General features: G+C 42.9%; 1 protein-coding gene across 1 annotated transcript in view; it reads right to left on the bottom strand.

The window, feature by feature from the left end:
• Window positions 1-23653, bottom strand: part of TIMM50 (translocase of inner mitochondrial membrane 50) — a 46427-nt gene that overhangs the window by 7150 nt on the left and 15624 nt on the right. The window contains exons 4-7 of the mRNA XM_089679809.1: window positions 10569-10590; window positions 7634-7692; window positions 1877-1996; window positions 669-773 (exon numbers count right to left, since the gene is read on the bottom strand). Of these exons, the coding sequence (XP_089535935.1) occupies window positions 669-773; window positions 1877-1996; window positions 7634-7692; window positions 10569-10590 (306 nt within the window). The remainder of the gene's footprint in view (window positions 1-668; window positions 774-1876; window positions 1997-7633; window positions 7693-10568; window positions 10591-23653) is intronic.

Here is a 23653-nt window from a genome sequence, read left to right as displayed (position 1 = left end):
AGAATCTAAAGCTGATCATACACTATGACAAATTTGTCCAGTTCCTGATGTATGGACCAGAATTTGCTATGTGGGTGGCCCTGTTGGCTCCCTCCTGCCCAACATCCTTCGAATGAAAACGTGAAGGAGCCAGATGGAAAATTTCAGCTAAGCAGTGGCTATATCTACAGACACCACTTGGGTATTCTGACAGTCACCTGTGGAGGCCATCTGAATACAACAGGGACAGCCGCAGTCTCCATCCAAGCTATAAAGCATGATCAGAGGAATCTAAGATTTTTCTTTTTTTTTGTTCAGACTAGATATGTAAAATTTCCAAAAATTTTGGAGCCATAAGAAAAAAAAACGTTTTTCATAAAGTCTCAGCAATCTTTCATTGAGATCTTCATTTTATAGGGTTTGAATACCAGGTCATACATGATTTATCATAGTGAAATACCATATTCCACACTATTTGTAATTTAAATTTTGCCTGGAAAACAAAAAACAAAAAAAAGCAAAAAAAAAAACAGCTTTGGAGAAAAATTAGTTCAGCCTGCAAATAAACCTGACAGTGTATGGGCAGCTTTGGGCAGGGCACCCACAAAAATAATGATTTGCCAAGGTACCCGTTGGATCCTTCTGTTATTTGTTTAGGTGTGTTGGGATTAGACACAGCTTACACTTACCATGCCTGTTTCAGCGGTAAATATAACAATCTCATAAAGAGGGGCAAGTTGCTGGAGCAAGTTGTCAATACCGGCCCTCTTCTTAAACCTCCATCCGGTTTCTAACTGAAAGCAGAAAGCAGCATTACTACAGGAAGACAGCGGATGGAACATTCGTAATGTTAAAGAAATCAAAATAAAGACATATGAGATTTCAGGTCTTTATAAACCTGCAAATTTCCTGCAGAGAACCCCAAACACATCTTAAGAATTATAGAACGTATCAGTTTCCCTGCACTGCTCTACTTTACCCTTTATCTCGTATTTGTGTTGCTAATCTGCGATGACATTTAGCAGTGTTTTTGCCCTAGAAATATTGATGATGAATTCCAGGCATGGTAGGTATATTTTTACATAGTTACATTGGTCCAGCTTGGACCAATGTAACTACGTACTGTATATTCCCTACCAGGCTAATGCCTAAAGAAATCACTTAAGTAAACAGTGCTATTCCAGTGGCTCCACTTACTCCAGGATCCCATGCTCAGCGGCTGCTCTGCTAAAAACACAGGAGGTCGGTCGCTCGTCACGGTCGCCATTCAGGGAAGGTTTTAGGTTGGCCATACATATATCGAAATTCAGCCATTTCAGCATGGACTGGACGAATTTCAATCCATGTATGGGCATTTCCCAAACGATCAGTGTTGACAACACTGATCATTGTATTCCGGTGGTTGGGAAGGCTCCACATTGTCAGAATACAATACCGCAGCAGGAAGGATGGATTTCCCAATAAACATCAAGTGTGTGGATGGGGAATCTGAAAATTTTTTTTCCCATTCAAGCAGAAAAAAAAAAAAAAAAAAAAAAAAAAATTAGATTTATGGGCTTCTTCACATTTTTTGAATGAATGCAAAGTGTTCTCTGAATGGACGAGGTGGGGGAGTGTTATGTCATCACCTGGCCTCTCCACCTAATTCTTGCCCTGCTGCCAAGAGTTGTTGCAGTGTAGCTACCCTTCTTGGCACATTTAAGATATCATGCAACATTTTATAATTGTGCAGTAAAGAGTGCAAGAAGTTCCCAACTCTTCCCACAAATTCCTCCTGTTTGTTCCTCCAAAGCGTCATGACTTTCATAGGGGACATGTGAAAGCGCTCTGGTCCCTACCTCCTGTATCTGGAAGCACCATCTGAACCATGGACATATAAATAGTTTGGATCACTCACCGACCACTCTGGGTGTAGCAGAACATTCTTCAGCTCGAGCACTAGTGTGTAGGGAGGCTGGTAATATGGTTCTTTTAATGGATCTGGAAGAAGTTTCGGACTTGTGGGTTCAATGATCATCTACCATAAAGAAAAAAAAAATGCAGATCAATCCTGTCACTTATTAAAGAGAAAGTCACATTTCAGTTTCAGCCCAGTGCAAGATGCTGCACAATAGGATAGATATCTTATTTTGCCAGGCGCTGGGCTTTCAATGCAAATCCCTTTTGAGTGAGTCTGTTAAGCTGACCATAGATGGGTAGAATTTCAAATGAAAATTCATGGGAAAAAAGGTTGCAAGAAAGTTTGTTCGTTTTTCTGTTCATTAGTTGGGGCAAACTGACATTTATTTTCAATAGCAGCGACGAGAAAATTCGAAGGAGAAGGATGGAAAATGTCTCTCGAACAAATGAATTTGTAACAGTGTATGCGTTTGTTCAGTAACACCCTTTTATTCTAAAATCAAATGTTAAAAGCAAACAAAATCTTTCAAACAAATGAATGTACGGAGAATGTTCTGAGAATTTTCCTAAGACTTTTTGTTTGAAGTTCTATCCCTCTATGGCCAGCTTTATTCACTTGCTGTAATCAGTACCTACAGCGCAGGAGAAGGGGATTGTCAGAATTGTATTTATTTATTACATCTTTTTTAAGTTTTTCAATACAAATATAAAACAACCTAATACAAGCACATTTTATAAATACATAATTCCATTTTAAAGCTCCTTTCCCAACACCCACCCATCTCACCCCCTCCCCCATCCAATTACCCCTGTCCACACACCTATTGCCTACTTTCAATTCCTAATTACACTTATCCGTATAAATCTGTGACCTTTCCCCTTCTCACCCACTCTCCCTGTCCGATTCTCCGTCAAAATCTTTCTAGGCTACCCCTCTGAACTCCAGATCATGTCCAGGTATCTTTTAGCAGTTTTAAAATCTGACCAACCACTCAACGTTTTCCTAAATGTTTCCATTTTATTCTCCTCCATATGATAACTCCTCCAACCTATAAATATTTTCAACTCTGTTTATCCATTCATTTATTCTTGGTGGCTCTGGGGCCCGCCAAAACTTGGGGATCAGGCCCTTAGCCGTAAATGATATAATATCCTGTTTTGGTACGGTTTCACTGAAGGCTCAAAAGGTATAAAATAAACACGTCCACTGGTCTTTCTGTAAGGTAATCCCACACAATTCCTGGATATAGTGGATTATTTCCTTCCAATAGACCTGCATTTTCGGCCAATCCCACCATATATGTGACATTGTTCCCTTTTTCCCCACATCCTCTCAACATAAAGGTGAAATATCCCCTTGCTGCTTATGTGCCACACTTGGTGTAACATACAGTCAGGTCCATAAATATTGGGACATCGACAATATTCAAATATTTTTGGCTCTATACATCACCACAATGGATTTGAAATGAAATGAACAAGATGTGCTTTAACTGCAGACGGTCAGCTTTAATTTGAGGGTATTTACATCCAAATCAGGTGAACGGTGTAGGTATTACAACAGTTTGCATATGTGCCTCCCACTTGTTAAGGGACCAAAAGTAATGGGACAGAATAATAATCATAAATCAAACGTTCACTTTTTAATACTTGGTTGCAAATCCTTTGCAGTCAATTACAGCCTGAAGTCTGGAACGCATAGACATCACCAGACGCTGGGTTTCATCCCTGGTGATGCTCTGCCAGGCCTCTACTGCAACTGTCTTCAGTTTCTGCTTGTTCTTGGGTCGTTTTCTCTTCAGTTTTGTCTTCAGCAAGTGAAATGCATGCTCAATCGGATTCAGGTCAGGTGATTGACTTGGCCATTGCATAACATTCCACTTCTTTCCCTTAAAAAACTCTTTGGTTGCTTTTACAGTATGCGTTATTCTGGAATTTGCAATATAAAATAACATATTGTCTGTGTATGAAGCCACCTTATGCTCCACTTCCCCTATCTTTATTCCAGCTATATCTACGCACTATCGTACCCTTGCCAGCATGGGTTCCAGAAACAGAACAAACAACAATGGAGATAGTGGACATTGCCTAGTTCCGTTGTACAATTTGAAGAATTGGGAAAGGGATCCATTTACCTTAACCGACGCGGACGGGCCGTTATAAAGTCCCTTTTATCCACTTCAACATTTTAGGCCCTATTCCTAAGACCTCTAACATATCGAACATAAATCCCCAGTAGACGCTGTCAAAAGCTTTTTCGGCATTAATCGACAAGAATAATGTCGGCTGATTCTCTCTTTACTTTTCGTAATAGGAACAATGATCTCAAGCCATTATCCCTTCCTTCTCTTCCGGGGATGAAACCTACCTGGTCAAGGTGTATCCACTCTAGCATCAACAGCTTCAATCTAGTGGCCAACACCTTAGCATAAATGTTTGTATCGATATTTAACAGGGATATGGGCCTGTAACTAGCACACTAGGAGCTATCCTTCCCTTCTTTAAGTATGACCATTATACAGTAGTGTTCAAAATAATAGCAGTCAGACATCACTAACCTGATCAATCACTGTTTTTGGTAGAAATGATATTTCTACATGGCAAATAATTTACTAGCAGGTGTAGTAGAGTAATAGAAATCCAACAGACCCAACAGTCTCGACATGCATGCTGCTGATTCTGTGTAATTGAATCACTAATTGAAAGGGGCATGTTCAAAATAATAGCAGTGTGGAGTTCTATTAGTGAGGTCATTCATTCTTTTAAAAACAGGTGGCAATGATTTCCCTTATTTAAGGAAGGAAGGCAGCAAATGTTGTACATGCTGGTTACAGTGCATTTCTCTCTGAAATTCTGAGGAAAATGGGTCATTCCAGACCTTGTTCAGAAGAACAGCGTACCTTGATTAAAAAGTTGATTGGAGAGGGGAAAACATATGAAGAAGTGCAGAAAATGATAGGCTGCTCAGCTAAAATGATCGCAAATACTTTAAAATGGCAACCAAAACCTGAAAGACATGGAAGAAAGCGAAAAACTACCATTCGAATGGATAGAATAGCCAAAATGGCAAGGACTCAGCCAACAATCAGCTCCAGGAAGATCAAAGAAGGTCTAAAGTTACCTGTGAGTACTGTTACAATTAGAAGACGCCTATGTGAAGCCAAGCTATCTGCAAGAAGCCCCCGCAAAGTCCCACTGTTGAAAAAAAGACATGTGCTGAAGAGGTTACAATTTGCCAAAGAGCACATTGACTGGCCTAAAGAGAAATGGCGCAACATTTTGTGGACTGATGAAAGTAAGATTGTTCTTTTTGGGTCTAGTGGCCGGAGACAGTTTGTCAGACGACCCCCAAACACTGAATTCAAGCCACAGTACACTGAAGACAGTGAAGCATGGTTGGGCAAGCATCATGATATGGGGATGTTTCTCATACTACGGTGTTGGGCCTATTTATCGCATACCAGGGATCATGGATCAGTTTGAATACATCAGAATACTTGAAGACGTCATGCTGCCTTATGCTGAAGAGGAAATGCCCTTGAAATGGGTGTTCCAACAAGACAACGACCCCAAACACACCAGTAAACGTGCAACATCTTGGTTCCAGACCAACAAGATTGACGTTATGGAGTGGCCAGCCCAATCCCCGGATCTTAATCCAATAGAAAACTTGTGGGGTGACATCAAAATGCAGTTTCTGAGGCAAAACCAAGAAATAGAGAAGAACTGTGGAATGTAGTCCAATCATCCTGGGCTGGAAAACCTGTTCACAGGTGCCAGAAGTTGGTTGACTCCATGCAACACAGATGTACAGCAGTTCTCAGAAACAGTGCTTATACAACTAAATATTCATTAAGTGATTCAAAGGAAAGCAAAACCTTCAAACATTTTTCAGTTTATATAGTGAATGTTTGAGTTTGTAAAGAAGAATACAAACACTGCTATTTTTTTTGAACAGTCTAATATTCACTTTTCTTCAATTTTTTTTAGAGGAATGACACAAATTTGATAAATTTTTCTTCATGTTTTGATTTGGAATAGAATGTGTAGTGTTCCCAATGCATTTGTGTGTATGGAAATAAAAGCTATTAGAAGGATTTTCTGCTTTATTCACTTTTTTCAACACACTGCTATTATTTTGAACACAACTGTATGCTTGCAATGACTCTTCCCTCATTTCTAACCGGTCTTCTATTGCATTCATATAGCCACACATTTTCGGGACCAAAAGATCCCTACATTTTTTAAAATAGCCTATCGTGTGTCTGAGCCAGGACTTTTTCCTGTGCCTGTATTCTTCAGGGCCAAAAATAACTTCCTCTGAGGAAATGGCTCTCTCTAAAGCCTCTAATGTTTGATCTGCTATTTTTGGCAACTCCACCTCCTTTAGATAATTCTATTTCTCTTTTTTTCATCCTCCAATTCTTTTTGGTTTCTGAGGCTCATATCATACAACTTACTATAGTAAATATGGAACCTGCTAGCGGTATCAGTAGTGGCGTACACCAGTTCTCCTTTACCGTCTTGAATTTTATCTATAACAATTTTTTTATTCCTTTAACCTCCTTATTAAATATTTTCCAGGTTTTCAATCAGCATCACAAATTGTCTAGTAGCTGCTTTATTCTATATTTATTGAACAATCACCCCTATGTGGAATATTTTTGACCTTTTTAACATATAAAAAACTTAGCAGAAATTCTGAAGGGGAAACCAAGAGAACTGGAGAAAACTAACACAGGGAGAACACACAATCTCCATGTACACAGACTTCCCGATGGGAATTGAACCTACAACCCCAGCATTGAAAGACAGGTGTTCACCAACTCTCGATGGACTAAATGCAATTTCTCCTGCGCTCCGGGACCCAGGCCGGTGGTGAGTAGATCAAATCCCAACAAAGCAACCACCAGGGCATACAAGGTCGTGCAGCTCCAAACCAAGGCTGGGGAAGCCCGAACAGAACTGTGAAGTAAAACAAGAAGAAGCGCACCAACCTTGCGCATTACCTCAGTAACCAAAATTTATTTAGTAAAAGAATGGTACTCACAAACAGCGAATAAAAACAGGCATGTAAGTCCTCCCAGGGACTTCAAAGGCAAGAGGCCTCAGAGCTCTGAGGAAGAAGGCATGACCTTCGAAATGCATCAGCTGTACTGAGTGGCAACCCCCATGATGGGATTCGCGCTGGCCTCTTGCCTTTGAAGTCCCTGGGAGGACTTACATGCCTGTTTTATTCGCTGTTTGTGAGTACCATTCTTTTACTAAATAAATTTTGGTTACTGAGGTAATGCGCAAGGTTGGTGCGCTTCTTCTTGTTTTACTTCACAGTTCACCAACTCTCACCATGATGCCAATGCCTTACTATATATGGAGGAATTCTTGGTCAAAGTTTTCCATCCTCTTTCCATAGGTGGACAATGCTCCAACATTACAAAAATGAACCCTGGCACTAACCTAACATGCACACGCTGATGTTCTTAGCACCTGCCAGTATACACTCCAGGAAACTAGTGTTTTCAAAAGGAGAGGCCAGAAATTCTCAGTGCAGAATACTACAACTGTATACAACTGTATACCTAACCCTTCTAAGGTTTACCATACGCACACCAAATACAACATATTGACTGGCAACAGAAACGTTTGTGACACGGTATACTGGGAGTCATTATGTACTACACAATTATAAAGGCTATACCCCAAAAACTTGCAACACAGACACAAAGGTCAACAAGGTCAAACAGGCAAAACTTACCTGCCGATAATCCTTAAAATATTTATATGCTCTTCTAAAATGCTGTACGACTGGGGGGTCTGGAATCAGAAGTATAAAACCAAAAATAAAAAAAATCAGAATATTGCATTAAAAAAGGGAGAGACAGAGGGAGAGGAAGAAAGGCAGCAATCATAAGGCCACGTTCATATGGGTGTACTTAAAAATGGTTCTAAAGGCTCAAGGTTTTTTTACCTTCATGCATTCTCTGCATGAAGGTAAATAACCTTCTCTGTGCAGCCCCCCCAAATACTCACCTAAGTCCCCATCCTGATCCAGCGATGTGCATTGGAGTCTCGGCTATCCTGAGACTCTCTCTCCTCATTGGCTGAGACAGAAGCAGGAGCCATTGGCTCCCACTGCTGTCTGTCACAGCCAGTGAGCCAATGAGAACAGAGAGAGGGCAGGGCCGAGCCGCAGCTCCGTGAGTGAATGGATACATGGAGCAGCGGGGTGCTGCCATAGCAAGATGTTTGCTGTGGGAGCACCCAATAGAAGGGAGGGGCCAGGAGTACTGATGGGGGACCCAAGAAGAGGAGGATCCAGGCTTCTCTGTGCAAAACCACTGCACACATCAGCTAAGGCTAGACAATTTTTTTTAAATAAGCCTGTAGAATCACATTAAGCGTACATCCATGTGAGGGCTGTGGTTTTATCTCATTCATGCCAATCGGGATGCAGTGGCTTCACAAACACAGACCATATGGGTGCATATCACTGAACTCACCCTGTCGTGTGTTCAAGGAAAACCACACCTACCCACCCACACCCAAATATCCTGTGCAGGAAAACCATGGCCCTCACCTGGGTGTATGCTTAAATATGCCCATGTGAACAAGACCCCAGACAAAGGGGAAAGCTGGATATTATACTGTAGTTATTGCTGCAGTTGTAGGTTATAAAAATTCATTTTACTCTTCAGTATGGGCAACCAACAGTTTTGTTTAGTGGAAGGCTACACTCACACCAACATGTACCTGCCATTGCTTTCAATGGAGCTGCCCCCCTCCCCCCCCCCTCCCTTCAAGGACCCCTGCTGGGATTCTTTCAGGTACACATTGTTGGGCCAAAAGACAGATGTGTATGTGGCCTAAAGCCCCATCTGCACAGGACTAGCCTTCTGCTTTCATATGGTGTAACCAATGAAGAGCATGGTGCGTGAATCTACATTTCATGCCTACATGTGAAATATCACTCTCGCAGTCTAAAAATCTCAAAACACATCTGCACAAATATATGAAAAACAAGATAGCGATGAGACAAATAAATTACAGAATATAAAGATAGATTTATGCTAGCCATACACTACTCAGTTATATTAAAAATAAGTCAAGTCCTCCATCTACACTAAACAGCCTGGATAAAGGAATCTTCACTGTCAGATACTGCACCCATGCCTACCTGAATACAATGGCACTGCCAAAAAGTGACTGCATCTCATTGGATGCAGTCACTTTTTGGCTGATAATGGATCACCTGGCTCAGAGGATTTTGAAATAATGATGCTTGCAGGGCCACCCACAGCTCAAATTTCAAGAATCAGACAAAAATAGAGCCATCATTAGGTAGAAATTGAATTGTAAGCATGGATTACTGCTTTGCACAATTATTTTCTTATCAAACAAAATTTGGATAGTCCTGAGCTATGAACTATCAAGATATTTTTATCACATAAAAGACAGTCAAGTTAATGTTTGTTACTTCAGTTCTATTATTTTACTCTATAATAAACTAATGTTCTGACATTCACAGCTGACATTTTGACAAGAATGTATGCAAATTTCACTGCTTTTAGGTCTTGTTCAACTATCATGCAGCATTGCATTATACTGGGAAAATGTCCTCTATGCTGAAGATTCCATTAAAGTCTATTGAAAGGGACCCTTCCAAAAATCAGTGTAATTCATGTTAAACTGCACATCAACCCACATTACTGCAGAGGATGTTGCCCTGTGCATTCACTTGGTACTGAAGGCTAAAGCTGGCCATAGATGGATTAAAATCTGGATGATTGTGCAGGGATCAGACAAATTTCAATACATGTATGGCACTCCTGCTTAACAGTAGTTGATCTAATGATTGACTTCTGTCAAATGGACATGTTAGAAAATTCTTTTTGATCAATAGCTGCAGCTGCTGATCAGTGTGTTCTGATAGTGGAGTTGACCCACTGTAAGAATACAATGTCTCAGCAGGGAGAAGTCCTCTATCTAATTTGCTTGTGTGGATGGAAGAATCTGATTATTTTTTTTTCTTCCCCAATTAGCACGCTGGCTGATAGAAAAAAGAAAAAAAAAAAAAAAAAGAAGGGGGAGGAGTGATCTATATTGGCCGGCCTAAATCCTTAAAATGGAGCTACAGCACCACGAACCAAAAGCCCTGTTTAATTCATGTTTAATATTCAAAGCAAACTTCCACATCCATCCATGTCTCCATACTTTATTTTGTGGAGAAATCACTTTGATAAAACACTCCCGTAGAATTTCTGGCTGTGGCCATCTTGAGTAAGGGCAGTTGATTCATGTATCAATTACTTCCTGGAATCCATTTGCCCTTAGCCCAGGCATGCAGGCAGGAGGGTGTGTTTAGCTGAGAAAACCCCTCCTCCCCTACTCGGATGTATGACATCATTTGCCTGAGCAAGAAACCAGGACCTAACTAAAGAAATCTAAAAAAAAACTGTTTAAAACAAGTAAATATGATATACTTTCTTATCTATTTAGTAATGCTAGCAGTCATAATAGTCAATGTTGATTGAGAGAGTGAAATTCCACTTTCAAATCCTTATCACTGTGCTCACCAACTTCTCTCTATACAAATACAGAGGTATGTAGGATGTGACATACACCACAAGATGAAAGCAGGAACAGGGACATATTATACTGAAGCAGACAGACCACGGATGTTTTCAACTCACCATTGTCAAACTCATCAGGTATCTGTAAAACAAAAAGAAAAGAAAAAAAATATATATTATAGAACTCAGCAGTGGTAACTTGAAGGTTTTGGGTAATTTTATCAACACATACATCTAAATGCATCTACTGTAGATAAAAATGGCTGGCTGCTCCTTTTTACCGGATGTATTGTATGCCAGAACAAATGGTATTCCATAAACCTTTTTTGTAAACCTGAAAAGGAACTGAAATAAGACACCTATAGATGCCTGGACATATCTTTATAAAGCGTACGGAGCACCACAGGGGCCTCTAAACCCAGAACCCTTACTTACAAATCACAACTTTGGAGCATGCTCTGTGGACTTTGGATTCCCTGTATGTAAACCCAATCACACAAATATTCACACTGTAATGTAATTCCAAATGTCACTTTCACTCAATAATACCTGGTGATCCTGCAAAGGAGGTCCTTGTTAGGACTGGGGGAGAGCATTTTTGCCCCAGTCTTCTGCACAGTCATTCTGTTATATGGGCTTCAAATATATACAAGTGGTTTAGTTGTTTAACACCCCCCGGTTACATCAAGCAGACTATGAAATCGTGTGACTTACAGTGAAGTCACACGATTTCAAAGTCGGGGGACATGCAGATTTCAGGTGCGATTTGCAAGACATCTGACACAGATGTCTATGCAAATTGCACAAAAAGTAGTGCATGTACTACTTTAGAAATCGGTGCGGCTCCGACCAAGTTGGACCGCACCGATTTGAAAGCTGTAATTGCAGACAATAGGGTACAACTGGGCATATGACTTGCAAGTTGCATGGCATGCAAATCACATGCCAAGTCTCACCCAGTGTGACTGGGGTGTTAACGCTCATTGCTCAGGCACGGTCCACTGTTGCCATGATCAGGAAACCAGTCCATCGCTGGAGTGTGTGCATGTAGACAGGAAATGGCTGAAGGCGATTGGCAGCATGGAGAAATATATAAAAAATGAATTTAAAAAGAAGTAACATTTAAAAATGTACAGTTGTTTATTATATACGGTGCTTTACAAACTGTCATTCAGTAAATGTCATTCAGTAAGGATTTCCATCTCTGGTAAGGAGCTGAATTATGCATGCAGTTTTACAGCTATACATCACAACTGCCCGAAAGCAGCAGATTTCACATCTATAGGATCATATCATGTTCAGTCAGATGGACAGAAGTGGCTTTACACCAGCTCCAGGACAAAAGCCTTTATACACAATGCGTGAAAAGGAAGGACATCTGATAAGTGTGCTGCTAAACACACAATAAACATCAAAGACAAAGGAGCGCCTGCCATCTGCACACCTAGGAGTGTGCCAGAACTGGGTGACAAGTGGGCCAGTCACAGCAAGGTGATACACCATGCATATCAAAGGCCAGGAGAGGAAACAGAGGTGTCAACAGGATGCATTTGTGTCTCAGACATTAAAGGCTCCTTGCTATATACATCTGTATGCTCTGAGCTACCTGGAGAAGGTGTGACTACCCATGTGTGCTTTTTATACTGCCTCCCGCAAGCAGCAGCAGTGATAAGGGTCTGGTACTTGTATGTGGATGCAGTTCCCACAAACTATCACACTGATTTTAGGGGGGAAGCCAATTAGTAAACCGTGGACAGTGCTAAATGACGGGTTACTATAAGCAAGTGTCTTTCCTCAATCAGCTCCACTCCATTTTAGTGTTACTGAATCATTCTCAGAAATATGCTGCCCAACCTGCTTTTACCACTTCAGCCATTCTACAGACTGCAAGTTACTAAAAAACTGCCTAAGTTAAAGCACAGGGGGTCTTTAAACTTTCTAAAGAAGGGGCCACTTAACTGTCCTTCAGACTAGGGGGGGCAGACTGTGCCCTATGGGAGTAAACAATGCCCGATCTTTGGTATTAGAGGAAGAAATAGTTGATGTTAGTACAATAGTGCTCTCATTCAGTGTAGGGAATTATACCCCACTATTGGTGTCCGTGGCAGGAATTATGCCCCATTGCTGGTGTCAGTGACAGGAATAGGGTCAGATTGTGCTAGATTGTAAACTCGAAAGAGCAGGGCCCTCAATCCCCTCATGTTTTGCATTGTATTGTTTTTGTTCTGTCACATGTTCTGTCCCCCTCTGTAATGTACAGCGCTGAGCGAACTATTGGCGCTTTATAAATACTGTATAATAATAATAATAAAGGCAAGAAAAGGGTCACATCTGGCCCTAGGACCTCAGTTTGGAGACCACTGTTAAAGCAGATCTAAACCCTAATTCTTCTATCAACTATAAAAATAAAACTGTAGGCAAAACATTTTTTTTCAGTTTGGATAGAGTATAACACGTCAGATTTTTTTTTTTCCATCTGTGTCCCATTGTGAATATTTCCGTTCACTTTGTGTCCCATAGACAAACAGAAAGTGAGGGAGGAAATCCCTTACAATTAAAGGAATTTCTATAGGGACCCCCCAGGTCACAAAATCTAGTGCCCTTAATGGAATATTTCCCCTTTAATACTTTTCTGGGGAAAACACAAAATTTGGGATTTTCTTTTACTTTGAATGATAATGGTATACTGGACGAATAGGGTGAAAGTACTCCCTAATGGGGAACCAAACAGCAATAAAACCTGACAGGGGTTTTAATCCCTGACTATCAAAAACTAAAGTTTTGCCTTTAGGCAAACTTTAAAAATGTTTTTGTGATTTCAAAAGTTCCTTTCTATTCTTTAAAATTTGCAAGTTTCATTCAAATAAAAATTGATGACCCTACAATGAAGGTCTTTGTCCAGAAACTTCCTGCTACAGGGTGACAACCGTCTCCTAATTGTGCTCCTGCACAAGTTCAAGGTGAAAACTGTAACTTATGGGAAAAAAAAACAATACCCCTAAAATATTTTTTTTACGTCTAGGGAAACCCTTAATGAAACCAATTCATCTGGGGTCAGTGGGGAAAATTCCCCTTAAATTGGTGGTCAGTAGGATGAATGCCACCATTACAGGAAGTTAAAAGATAAATGTGTCTTGTTGTGGTTTTGTCAAGTAGAGTTGGCCCTGGAACTATTCAGGCATCATCAGATGGGAAGTCAATTAATCAGCAAAGGCTCAAGCAACCCCTGGCAACTTCAGGTGGAACCCTAGTTGAGAGTGGCGGCATTAACATGTTGTAGTAATGCAAGCAGTATCAAAAAACAACATGCATTACCTGAAACACAATGCTCTATAGCAGAAGTCTCCAAATTTCAGCACGTGGACCAGGTGTGGCCCTTTGCTTGTCTTTATCTGGCCCTTGGGGTACTACTACCCCCACTGACAGCAATAATGGGATACTTATTCCTCCCACTGACACCAGAGATGGGGAACAAAATCTCACACTGACACCAATGATGGGGCACCATTCCTCCTCCTGACACCAATGATGTAATTTATTTACTTCCACTGATGAAATGGTTTACTACCACTGATGCCGGGGCATTCTATACTCCCACTGGCCACAGTCTGGCCCCCATGAAGTTGGAAGAGCAGAAAACTGGCCCTTTGTTTTCAAAATTTGGAGACCCCTGCAACACACAGTAGTGCACTGCCTTACAAAAGAAGGGTCAAGTACAATTCTTGGCATGTAATAGAACATTGGCAGCCCATTCATTGTAAATTAAGGCAATGCATGGTAACGTGCAACATAACACGTTAACGCACTACGGACAGAAAATGGGCCCTAAAGTGGATGTAAACCCTAATGAACGTTTCTTGTTTGCTTCCTTTTGGTCTATTAAAACAGAGCTTCACCCAAAAGATGACATTTCGCTTTAAAGTACCGGTCCCCTGCTCCCCGTGAGGAATTGGCACCTTTGGGGAGCGGGTTCCCGATACTGACAGGTACCCGGTCCCACTTCCGCTGCAATCGCCTAGGTGATCGGAAGCAGAAGTTGTCCTCCTCCCCGTAGTCTTCTGGGACATGCGACAGGTCCCAGAAGACTACGGGACCATCCACAAGGCGCAGCGCTACTCGCAAGCTGTCACAGCTGGGTGCCCACACTTAAGATGCCAGAGAGCAAGGATGGCCGGTGAAACCAGATGCAGTGAAGACACCGCTGGATCGTGGTACAGATGAATGTCCGTTTTTTAAAAATTCAGCAGCTACAGTTTTTGTAGTTGCGGACTTATTTTTTTGTAGCTTTAACTGAAGGTCCCACTTTAAATACTCTACAGAAAGCATTTTGTTAAATTAGTTTGATAAAATGCGAAAATATCCAGCAACAACTTCCTGTACTCTCTCTGTGCAGACTCTTCAGCTAAGTTATTCCCAGCTATCTCTGAGAACTATAGAACCGTGCCTTTCCATGATATGGAAGGACAATGTTCTGTTAGCTCTGGTTCACATCTGTGCAGTCGTATAGGCTGCGATGTGCATAAGAGCCCATTCATTTTAATGGACTCCCGTGCCCTGGGACACGCAGGGAAGAAGTCCCTGCACTACTTCAGATATCGCAGCCTGCACGGAAACGAAGGTCCCTAGTACAGTTGCGGTTTCCAGTGCGGGTGGCATGCAATTAGAATTAATGGCACTTGCCCGCAGGTCCCGCATTCCTCTGTGTGGGCGATGTGGCTGCAAGCATTGTGCGGGTCCTGGCAGTGGCACCACCCGCCCGCACAGATGTGAACTGAGGGTTACTGGCAGCATCACCAGGTAAAAAAAAAACTTAAATAAATAATAGAACTAAATAAATAATGCAGCTCCTACATTTAAGGACTGGTAAGCTGCAATATATTATATTTTTTATTTTGGTTTAGATATACTGACTATAGAACCTACCTTGCCCACTGACAGAGAATGAAAGGAAAGCTTGTGCTATGGTTGTCCATGTTGAGCAGACTCATGATTTCCCATAACATATCCTGTCAGCAAGTGACATAAATTCACTGTAGGTAGGCCCAAACAGTGAGTCTCCTTTAACTTAATTCAGTTGATGTTTGTTGTCCTGGGACGGGAAGTGAGTGGAGGCAGTACATGATTAAAGAATAAAAAAAAAAAGAAAGTACACATATATACAAGTGCCTTGAATGTATTCATACCCCTGGAAATTTCCACATTTTGTCATGTTACAACCAGAAACTTAAACATATTTCATTGGGATTTTATGTGATAGACCAACACAGTGGCACATAATTGTGAAGCAAATGAAAAATTATTTTCAAATTTTTTTTACAAATAAATGTCTGAAAAGTGTGGCGTGAATTTGTATTCAACCCTCTTTACTCTGATACCCCTAACTAAAATCTAATGGAACCAATTGCCTTCAGAAGTCGCCTAATTAGTAAATAGAGTACCCCTGTGAGCAATTTAATCTCAGTATAAAATACAGCTATTCTGTGAAGCTCTCAGAGGTTTGATAGAGAACATTAGTGAACAAACAGCATCATGGAGACCAAGGAACACACCAGAAAGGTCAGGGATAAAGTTGTGGAGAGTTTAAAGCAGGGTTAGGTTTTTTTTTTTTAAAACCCAAGCTTTGAACATCTCACAAAGCATTGTTAAATCCATCATCTGAAAATGGAAAGAGTATGGCACAACTGCAAACGTACCAAGACATGACTGTCTACTTAAACGGACAGGCCGGGCAAGGAGATGGGGAGGAGAGGAGAGGGAGGGAGGGAGGAGAGGGAGGGAGGGGAGGAGAGAGAGAGAGAGAGGAGAGGGAGGGGGAGGAGAGAGAGAGAGAGAGAGGGAGGGAGGGGGAGGAGAGAGGGGGAGAGAGGAGGAGAGAGGGAGAGGGAGGAGAGGGAGGGAGGAGGGAGGAGAGAGGGAGGGAGGGAGGAGAGAGGAGGGAGGGAGGGAGGGAGGAGAGAGGAGGAGGGAGGGAGGAGGGAGAGAGAGGGAGGGAGGGAGGGAGAGAGAGGGAGGGAGGGAGGAGAGAGAGGGAGGAGGGAGGAGAGAGAGGAGGGAGGAGAGAGGGAGGGAGGGAGGGAGGAGAGAGGGAGGGAGGAGGAGAGAGGGAGGGAGGAGAGAGGGAGGAGAGAGGGAGGAGGAGAGAGGGAGGGAGGAGGAGAGGAGGAGGAGGGAGGAGGGAGGGAGGGAGGAGGAGGAGGAGGGAGGGGAGGAGGAGGGAGGGGGGAGGGGAGGGAGGGAGGAGAGAGGGAGGGAGGAGAGAGGGAGGGAGGAGGAGAGAGAGAGGGAGGGAGGGAGGAGGGAGGGAGGAGGAGAGAGGGAGGGAGGGAGGAGAGAGGGAGGGAGGAGGAGAGAGAGAGGGAGGGGTGAGGAGAGAGAGAGGGAGGGGTGAGGAGAGAGAGAGGGAGGGGTGAGGAGAGAGAGAGGGAGGGGTGAGGAGAGAGAGAGGGAGGGGTGAGGAGAGAGAGAGGGAGGGGTGAGGAGAGAGAGAGGGAGGGGTGAGGAGAGAGAGAGAGGGAGAGGGAGGAGAGAGAGAGAGGGAGGGGAGGGGGAGGAGGGAGGGGAGGGGGAGGAGGGAGAGAGGGAGGGGAGAGAGGGAGGAGGGAGAGAGGGAGGAGGGAGAGAGGGAGGAGGGAGAGAGGAGGAGGGAGAGAGGGAGGAGGGAGAGAGGGAGGAGGGAGAGAGGGAGGGGAGGGGGAGGGGAGAGAGGGAGGGGAGAGGAGAGAGAGGGAGGGGAGGAGGGAGAGAGGGAGGGGAGGGGGGAGGAGAGAGAGGGAGGAGGGGAGAAGAGATGGGAGAGGGAGAAGGGGGGAGAGAAAGAATAATAAAATCGCACAGAAACCGGAATGACATTGCAAATTCAGTATACAAGTGTGAACCCAGGTGCCAAGATGAGATTTCTAGTCGCTATGGCAACCTGATGCCTGTGATTTGTTGAGCCCCGACTTACTGTAAATGCAAACCCTAAGTAATGACATAGCGATGAAAGTGGTTATATGTGTACACAATACACTGTCCAAAGCTGCAAACGTTTTACGCTTACTGACTGATCAAGGAATTCCTGTATAACATAGGTTTTACCTGTCCTGGCATGCTGGCTGTGTCTTATAATATTACAGAATGCACAAGGGATAATAACACTTAGTATGACTGATGAGCTCATTAAAAAGTCTCAGAGGAGATTTATATATAGTTTACGGCACACAAAAGATCCTAGCACCAGAGTACAGTGCCAGGATATCCATTAATAACAGAGAAGAGAAGAATTACAGCAATTTCATTGTGTAACTAATTGCAGAGATTTAAAATGAATTCTCTGAAAGCTGGAGGTTTTAATCTATTCAGTTATCCCATAAATTCCATCATGATTATTCCACTTTTACTACACATATGTCTTCCGAGTGTAGAAATTCAACCTTAGTGCCAACCGAGTACTCCAGTGTCACTTCATCTCTCTAATAGCCCTCTGGGCTGCAGGCTTCAAAGCACATCAAATGGGCAATTGACGTACAGTTAGGCTGAAAGCTTCCTCTTCACATACTACTCTTAATAATAAAAAGGACTATACTGCTCTCCCGCTTCATTCTTACATCCTCACTACCATCAAAGCCAAGCAGGAGGAAGTTGTCTGCTTGTCTGCTGATGTCTCATGAACAGAGAGCGAGGCCACTAATGATGGCCTTGACACACTTGTCACTTGCCTGTGAAAGGGAGCCAGTTCATGGGAACATATGACATTCCCAGAGCTTCAGATAAAAAAACTCAGACTTTCCTGGAAGGAATTCTCACACTAGACACCCAAATCATGTGAGATGATCATTGGGTGATATTCCCAGTGTCAGCTGGCACCACCAGACGGTTACAGAATTTCTGGCAGGCTTGGAGAAATGGCAATTGGCTGTGTTGGGTCCTTCTGGATGTGCGAATAGTTACTGAGCTACTAAACCGAATGGCTGTCAGTTAGACCACCTCTTCCCATTTTTTAATCATGTCCTCTCACCTAAGTTCACATCCTATCCAAACCCTGATGACAGGGGTGTGCCAGAGATCCCAAAACATATCTGCCATTTACCTTCACTTTACAGTGAATTAAAACTTTTATTTTGGACTCTGAGCATTGGTGTGGTGCTCTCTGGGTCCTCCAGTTAGGGGAGCCCTATTATACAAAGAAAAGCTCTACACACTAAACTGGTCTTCCACAATAACCAGATATCAAAATGGAAGACCCAGAACCTTGCAGGAGCACATTCAGATCTTTCTGGATGACTTATTTTCTCCTGCAGAAAATGCCAGTGTTGCCCTGTGCTCTGTCTTCCCTCATTCAACATGCATAATATAGAAGATCCAAAAACAGATGTTAAGGCCTGGTTCATACTGTGCAGGTTGGTTAGAGGTGCAGGAATTGCATCTTTTCTATAAGCATCCGATCGAGGTATGTGGGAACTGCAGGCAAAACCCAGCAGATGCGTTTTTGAAAGGACGCAAGCACCTTTCTCTTGTGTGAAATGCGAGCACAACAGCTCTTTTAAATGAATGGGCTGTTGTGTCCATGCAAATGCAGGCTGCAAGGCCCGCACTAGTGTGAACCAGGCCTTCATGTGCACCTTACTGCAAAATTTAGTTATAGGATGGGGTGGTTGCCATTTCTTTGTACAGAGAGCGCCTCTGCTCTTAGGCACAGCATTGAATCTAGATCAGACTTCTAGTGGGGAAAATAATTATTTGACCTCCTGCACATTTTGTAAGTTTGCCTACTTGCAAAGAAATGAAGGGTCTATAATTTTGATCATAGGTGTATTTTAAATTATAGAGACAGAATATCTACCAAAAATCCAGAAAGAACACATGATACGAATGTTATAAATTGAGTTGCAGTTCAGAGTAAAATAAGTATTTGATTCCCTTCCAACCAACAATTATTCTGGCTTCCACAGACTGGCTATGTGCTCATGTGGTACACAGATTAGTCCTGTCAATTTAACCCCTCGCCTACAGGGCACTTATACCCCCTTCCTGCCCAGGCCAATTTCCAGCTTTCAGCGCTCTCACACTTTGAATGAAAATTGCGCGGTCATACAACATTGTACCCATATGAAATTTTTATAATTTTTTTGTGACAGATAGAGCTTTATTTTGGTGTTATTTAATCACCTCTGGGCTTTTTATTTTTTCTTAAACAAACCAAAAACCACTCAAAATTTTGAAAAAAAAATGTTTTTTCTTAGTTATTGTTATAAAATTTTGTAAATAAGTGATTTTTCTCCTTCACTGATGTGCGCTAATGAGGCTGCACTGATAGGTTGCACTGATGGACACCGATAGGTGGCAGTGATGGGCACTGATGAGGAGGCACTGGTAGGTGGCACTGATGGGCATTGACAGGCATTACTGACGGGCACTGAAAGGCAGCACTGACTGGCATTGATAGGTGGCACTGACTGGCACTGATGGGTGACACTGAAAGGCAGCTCAGATGGGCACTGATATGTGGCATTGATGTGCACTGGTAGGCACTGATATGTGGCACTGATGGGCACTGGCACGAGGCACTGATGAGCACTGACACAAGGCACTGACAGATGGCACTGCTGGGGCCACACTGATCATCAGGGCACACTGATCATCAGTGCCCTGATGATAAGTGTACATGTCCCCTCCGCGGAAAGCCGATTACCGGCTCTCCTCTCGAGCTGTCAGCGTCCGCTAACCGGCATTTCCCTGTTTACATGTGATCAGCTGTGATTGGACACAACTGATCACATGACCGAGCCGACATCTTCGGCTCTTTCTGTGATCGGTGATCCGCTGTGTCCGAGGGACACAGCGCACCACCGATCGCCGCGCGCTCCCTGAGCCGCGCATGCACAGTGAGAACGGAAGGACGTCATATGACATCCTCCCAGAACGAGAGAACCACCTTGCACCTGTCATATTACTATATGGCGGGCAGGAGGTGGTTAAGAAGGTTCTCCTAACGACAACTCGTTAGTTATGTGTATAAAAGACACCTGTCCACAGAATCTCCTTCTTCCTCACCATCACGGGCCAGACCAAAGAGCTGTCAAAGAACATCAGACAGGTTTGTAGACCTGCACAAGGCTGGAATGGGCTGCAAAACCATCAGCAAGAAGCTTGGTGAGAAGGAGACTGTTAGAGAGATCATTCGCAAAATGGTAGAAATACAAAATACAAATAGAAATACAAAATAACCATCAATTGCCCTCGGTTTGGAGCTCCATGCAAGATTTTGCCTCATGGGGTAAGGATGATCATGAGGAAAGTGAGGGATCATTCTAGAACTACATGGGAGGAGCTTGTGAATGATCTGAAGGCAGTTGGGACCACAGTCACCAAAAAAACAGTGGTAACACAATCCGCCATGGATTGAAATCTTGCAAGGCCCGCAAGGTCCCCCTCCTCATGAAGACCCATCCGAAGTTTGACAATGAACATCTAAATGATTCAGAGAAGAATTGGGAGAAAGCGCTGTGGTCAGAGGACACCACAATTGAGATCTTTGGCATTAACTCGACTTGCCATGTTTGGAGGAAGAAAAATGCTGATTGTGACCCCAAGAACACCATCCCTACAGTCAAGCATGGAAGTGGAAACATAATGCTTTGAGGCCATTTCTCTGCTTAAGGTAAAGGCCGACTTGGCTGCATTGAGGGGCCAATGGACAGGGTCATGTATTGTAAAATCTTAGATGAGAACCTTTCTTCCCTCAGCCAAAACACTGAAAATGGGTTGCAGATGGGTCTTCCAGCATGACAATGGCCCAAAACACACAGCCAGGGCAACAAAGGAGTGGCTCAAGAAGAAGCACATTAAGGTCATGGAGTGGCCTAGCCAGTCTCCAGACCTTAACCCTATATAAAATTTATGGAGGGAGCTGAAACTTCGAGTTGCCAAGTGAGCCAAAAAACCTTAATGATTTACACCCCGGTCACATCAAACCCGATTTTGAAATCGTGCAACTTCACGGATATCAAAATCGGGTGACCTGCCGATTTCCTTGCAATTTGCAAGACATCTGACACAGATGTCTATGAAAATCGCAATAAAAGTAGCACATGCACTACTTTAGAATTGGCGCACCTCCGACCAAGGCTCTAATAGTGGACAATAGGGTGCAACTTGGCATACGATTTGAAAGTCACCTGGCATGCAAATCGCATGCCAAATCACACTCGATGTGACCAGGGACTTAGAGAAGATCTGTAAAGAAGAGTGGGTCAAAATCCCTCCTGAGATGTGTGCAAACCTGGTAACCAACAAGAAACGTCTTATTTCTGTGCTTGCCAACAAGGGTTTCTCCACCAAGTACTAAGTCATGTATTACTTAGGGATCAAATATTTACTTTTACTCATTGAACTGCAACTCAATTTATAAAATTTGTATGGTGTGTTTTTTCCGGAATTTTGTTTGATATTCTGTCTCTATCAATCAGTGGGCAAACATACAACATCTGCAGGGGAACAAATAATTATTTTCCCCACTGTAGGCAAGTATAAGTATCTTGACCACACAGAACATCCAAGTCTGTATTGGCAGACATGGAAGCAATATTTGCACATATGGAGTTTCTTCCCCGTTGCAAAACATAATGCATTGCAATTACACTTAATGATTACAGAACAAGCACAAGGCAAACCGAGGAGAGAATTCCATGGACGGACCGTCACAGACAGAACTGCACTAAGTGTACATATTGTATACCGTCCCTTATAGTAGAACTAGTTTGTTTTTGCTTTTGGATGGAGTTGAGAGATTTGATCCCCTGTCAGAACCTGTGTCAGTTTTCATTGCGGTCTGTGTCCCCGTTAGGGAGAATCACCCTTTCTATTTGTCCTGTTTACCATTATCAGTGAAAGAAAAAAAAAATTCCCAATTTTTTGGTTGTCCCCAGATAAGTAATAGAGGGGAATTTTCCAATAAGGACACTAGTTCTGGTGACCTGGGGGCCCCCCCAACGGATTCCCTAAATTTGTGGGGGATTTCCTCTCACTTCCTGTTTTGGCTATGCAACAGGAAGTGAAGGTAAATCTCCCCAATGAGACACAGATGGCAAGAATAAAACTAACAGGGGTTCTAACCCTCCCTTACTCTATTCAAAATGAGGAAAAAAAAAAAATGTTACTCTTTAAAAAGGCATAAACGTTCACTGTAACCAGTTTAACTTAAAATGTGGCTTGCTATATATACAGATTCTATATTTGGTATTTACTATGGAGGTCTTAATTTTTGTACTTAGGACTTTAAGTATATTGATTATATATATAAAAAATATAAATATAACACACATACACACGGCACAATTCACTAAGCGGTATCTTACCGCATCCGAGTATGCGGTAAGATACTGCATAGCACTTTTTGAAAAAACGTTTGAATTCACAAAAAAATGCTACTAAAATACCGCAAGAGTTATTTTATCAAGTCATGCAGTATTTTAGTAGTGAAAACCATGAATTGTTTCAGCTGTCATCAGGGTTTCCCACTGACAACTGAATGTAAAAGAAAGAATTGCTGCCAATTAAAATAAATTTAAAAAATGGTGTGGGGTCCCCCCTCTCCATCCATACCAAACCGTTTGGGTCCGATATGGATTTTGAGGAGAACCCCACCAAAAAAAAAAATGTTGTGTTGTCCCCACCAAAATCCATATCAGACCCTTGTCCGAGCATGCAGCCTGGCAGGTCAGGAAAGGGAGGGGGATGAGTGAGCACCACCCCCTCCTGAACCATACCAGGCCATATGCCTCAACATGGGGGGTGCTTAGGGGCGGGGGGGGTAGTCTCCCCCTCAAAGCACCTTGTCCCCATCAGTGCTTTGGGGCAGGGGGGCTCCCCCCCACACCACCTTGTCCCCATGTTGATGGGTACAAGGGCCTCTTCCCCACAACCCTGGGCTGTAATTGTGGGGGTCTGCGGGCAAGGGGCTTATCGGAATGGAGACTGCGAGCCAGGCCTTCTCGTCCAACATTAGTGCCTGACCTCACAAATGGGCTTCTGGAAGAATGGATCAGAAGAGTTGAAGCGGTTATTATTATTATAATACAGGACTTATATAGCGCCAACAGTTTGCTCAGCACTTTACAATATAAAGGGAGACAATACAGCAACAATACAGTTTAATACAAGAGGGAAAGGAGAGCCCTGCTCCTTGGAGCTTACAATCTAAGAGTTATAGCTGCAAAAGGGTGGGC

The sequence above is a fragment of the Staurois parvus genome, unplaced genomic scaffold (assembly GCF_062004578.1).
Source record: "Staurois parvus isolate SC_StPar_1 unplaced genomic scaffold, SC_StPar_1.0 ptg000232l, whole genome shotgun sequence".
Lineage (NCBI taxonomy): Eukaryota > Metazoa > Chordata > Amphibia > Anura > Ranidae > Staurois > Staurois parvus.
Note: the sequence above shows the minus strand (reverse complement) of the source record. Positions and strands in the feature narration are given on the sequence as shown.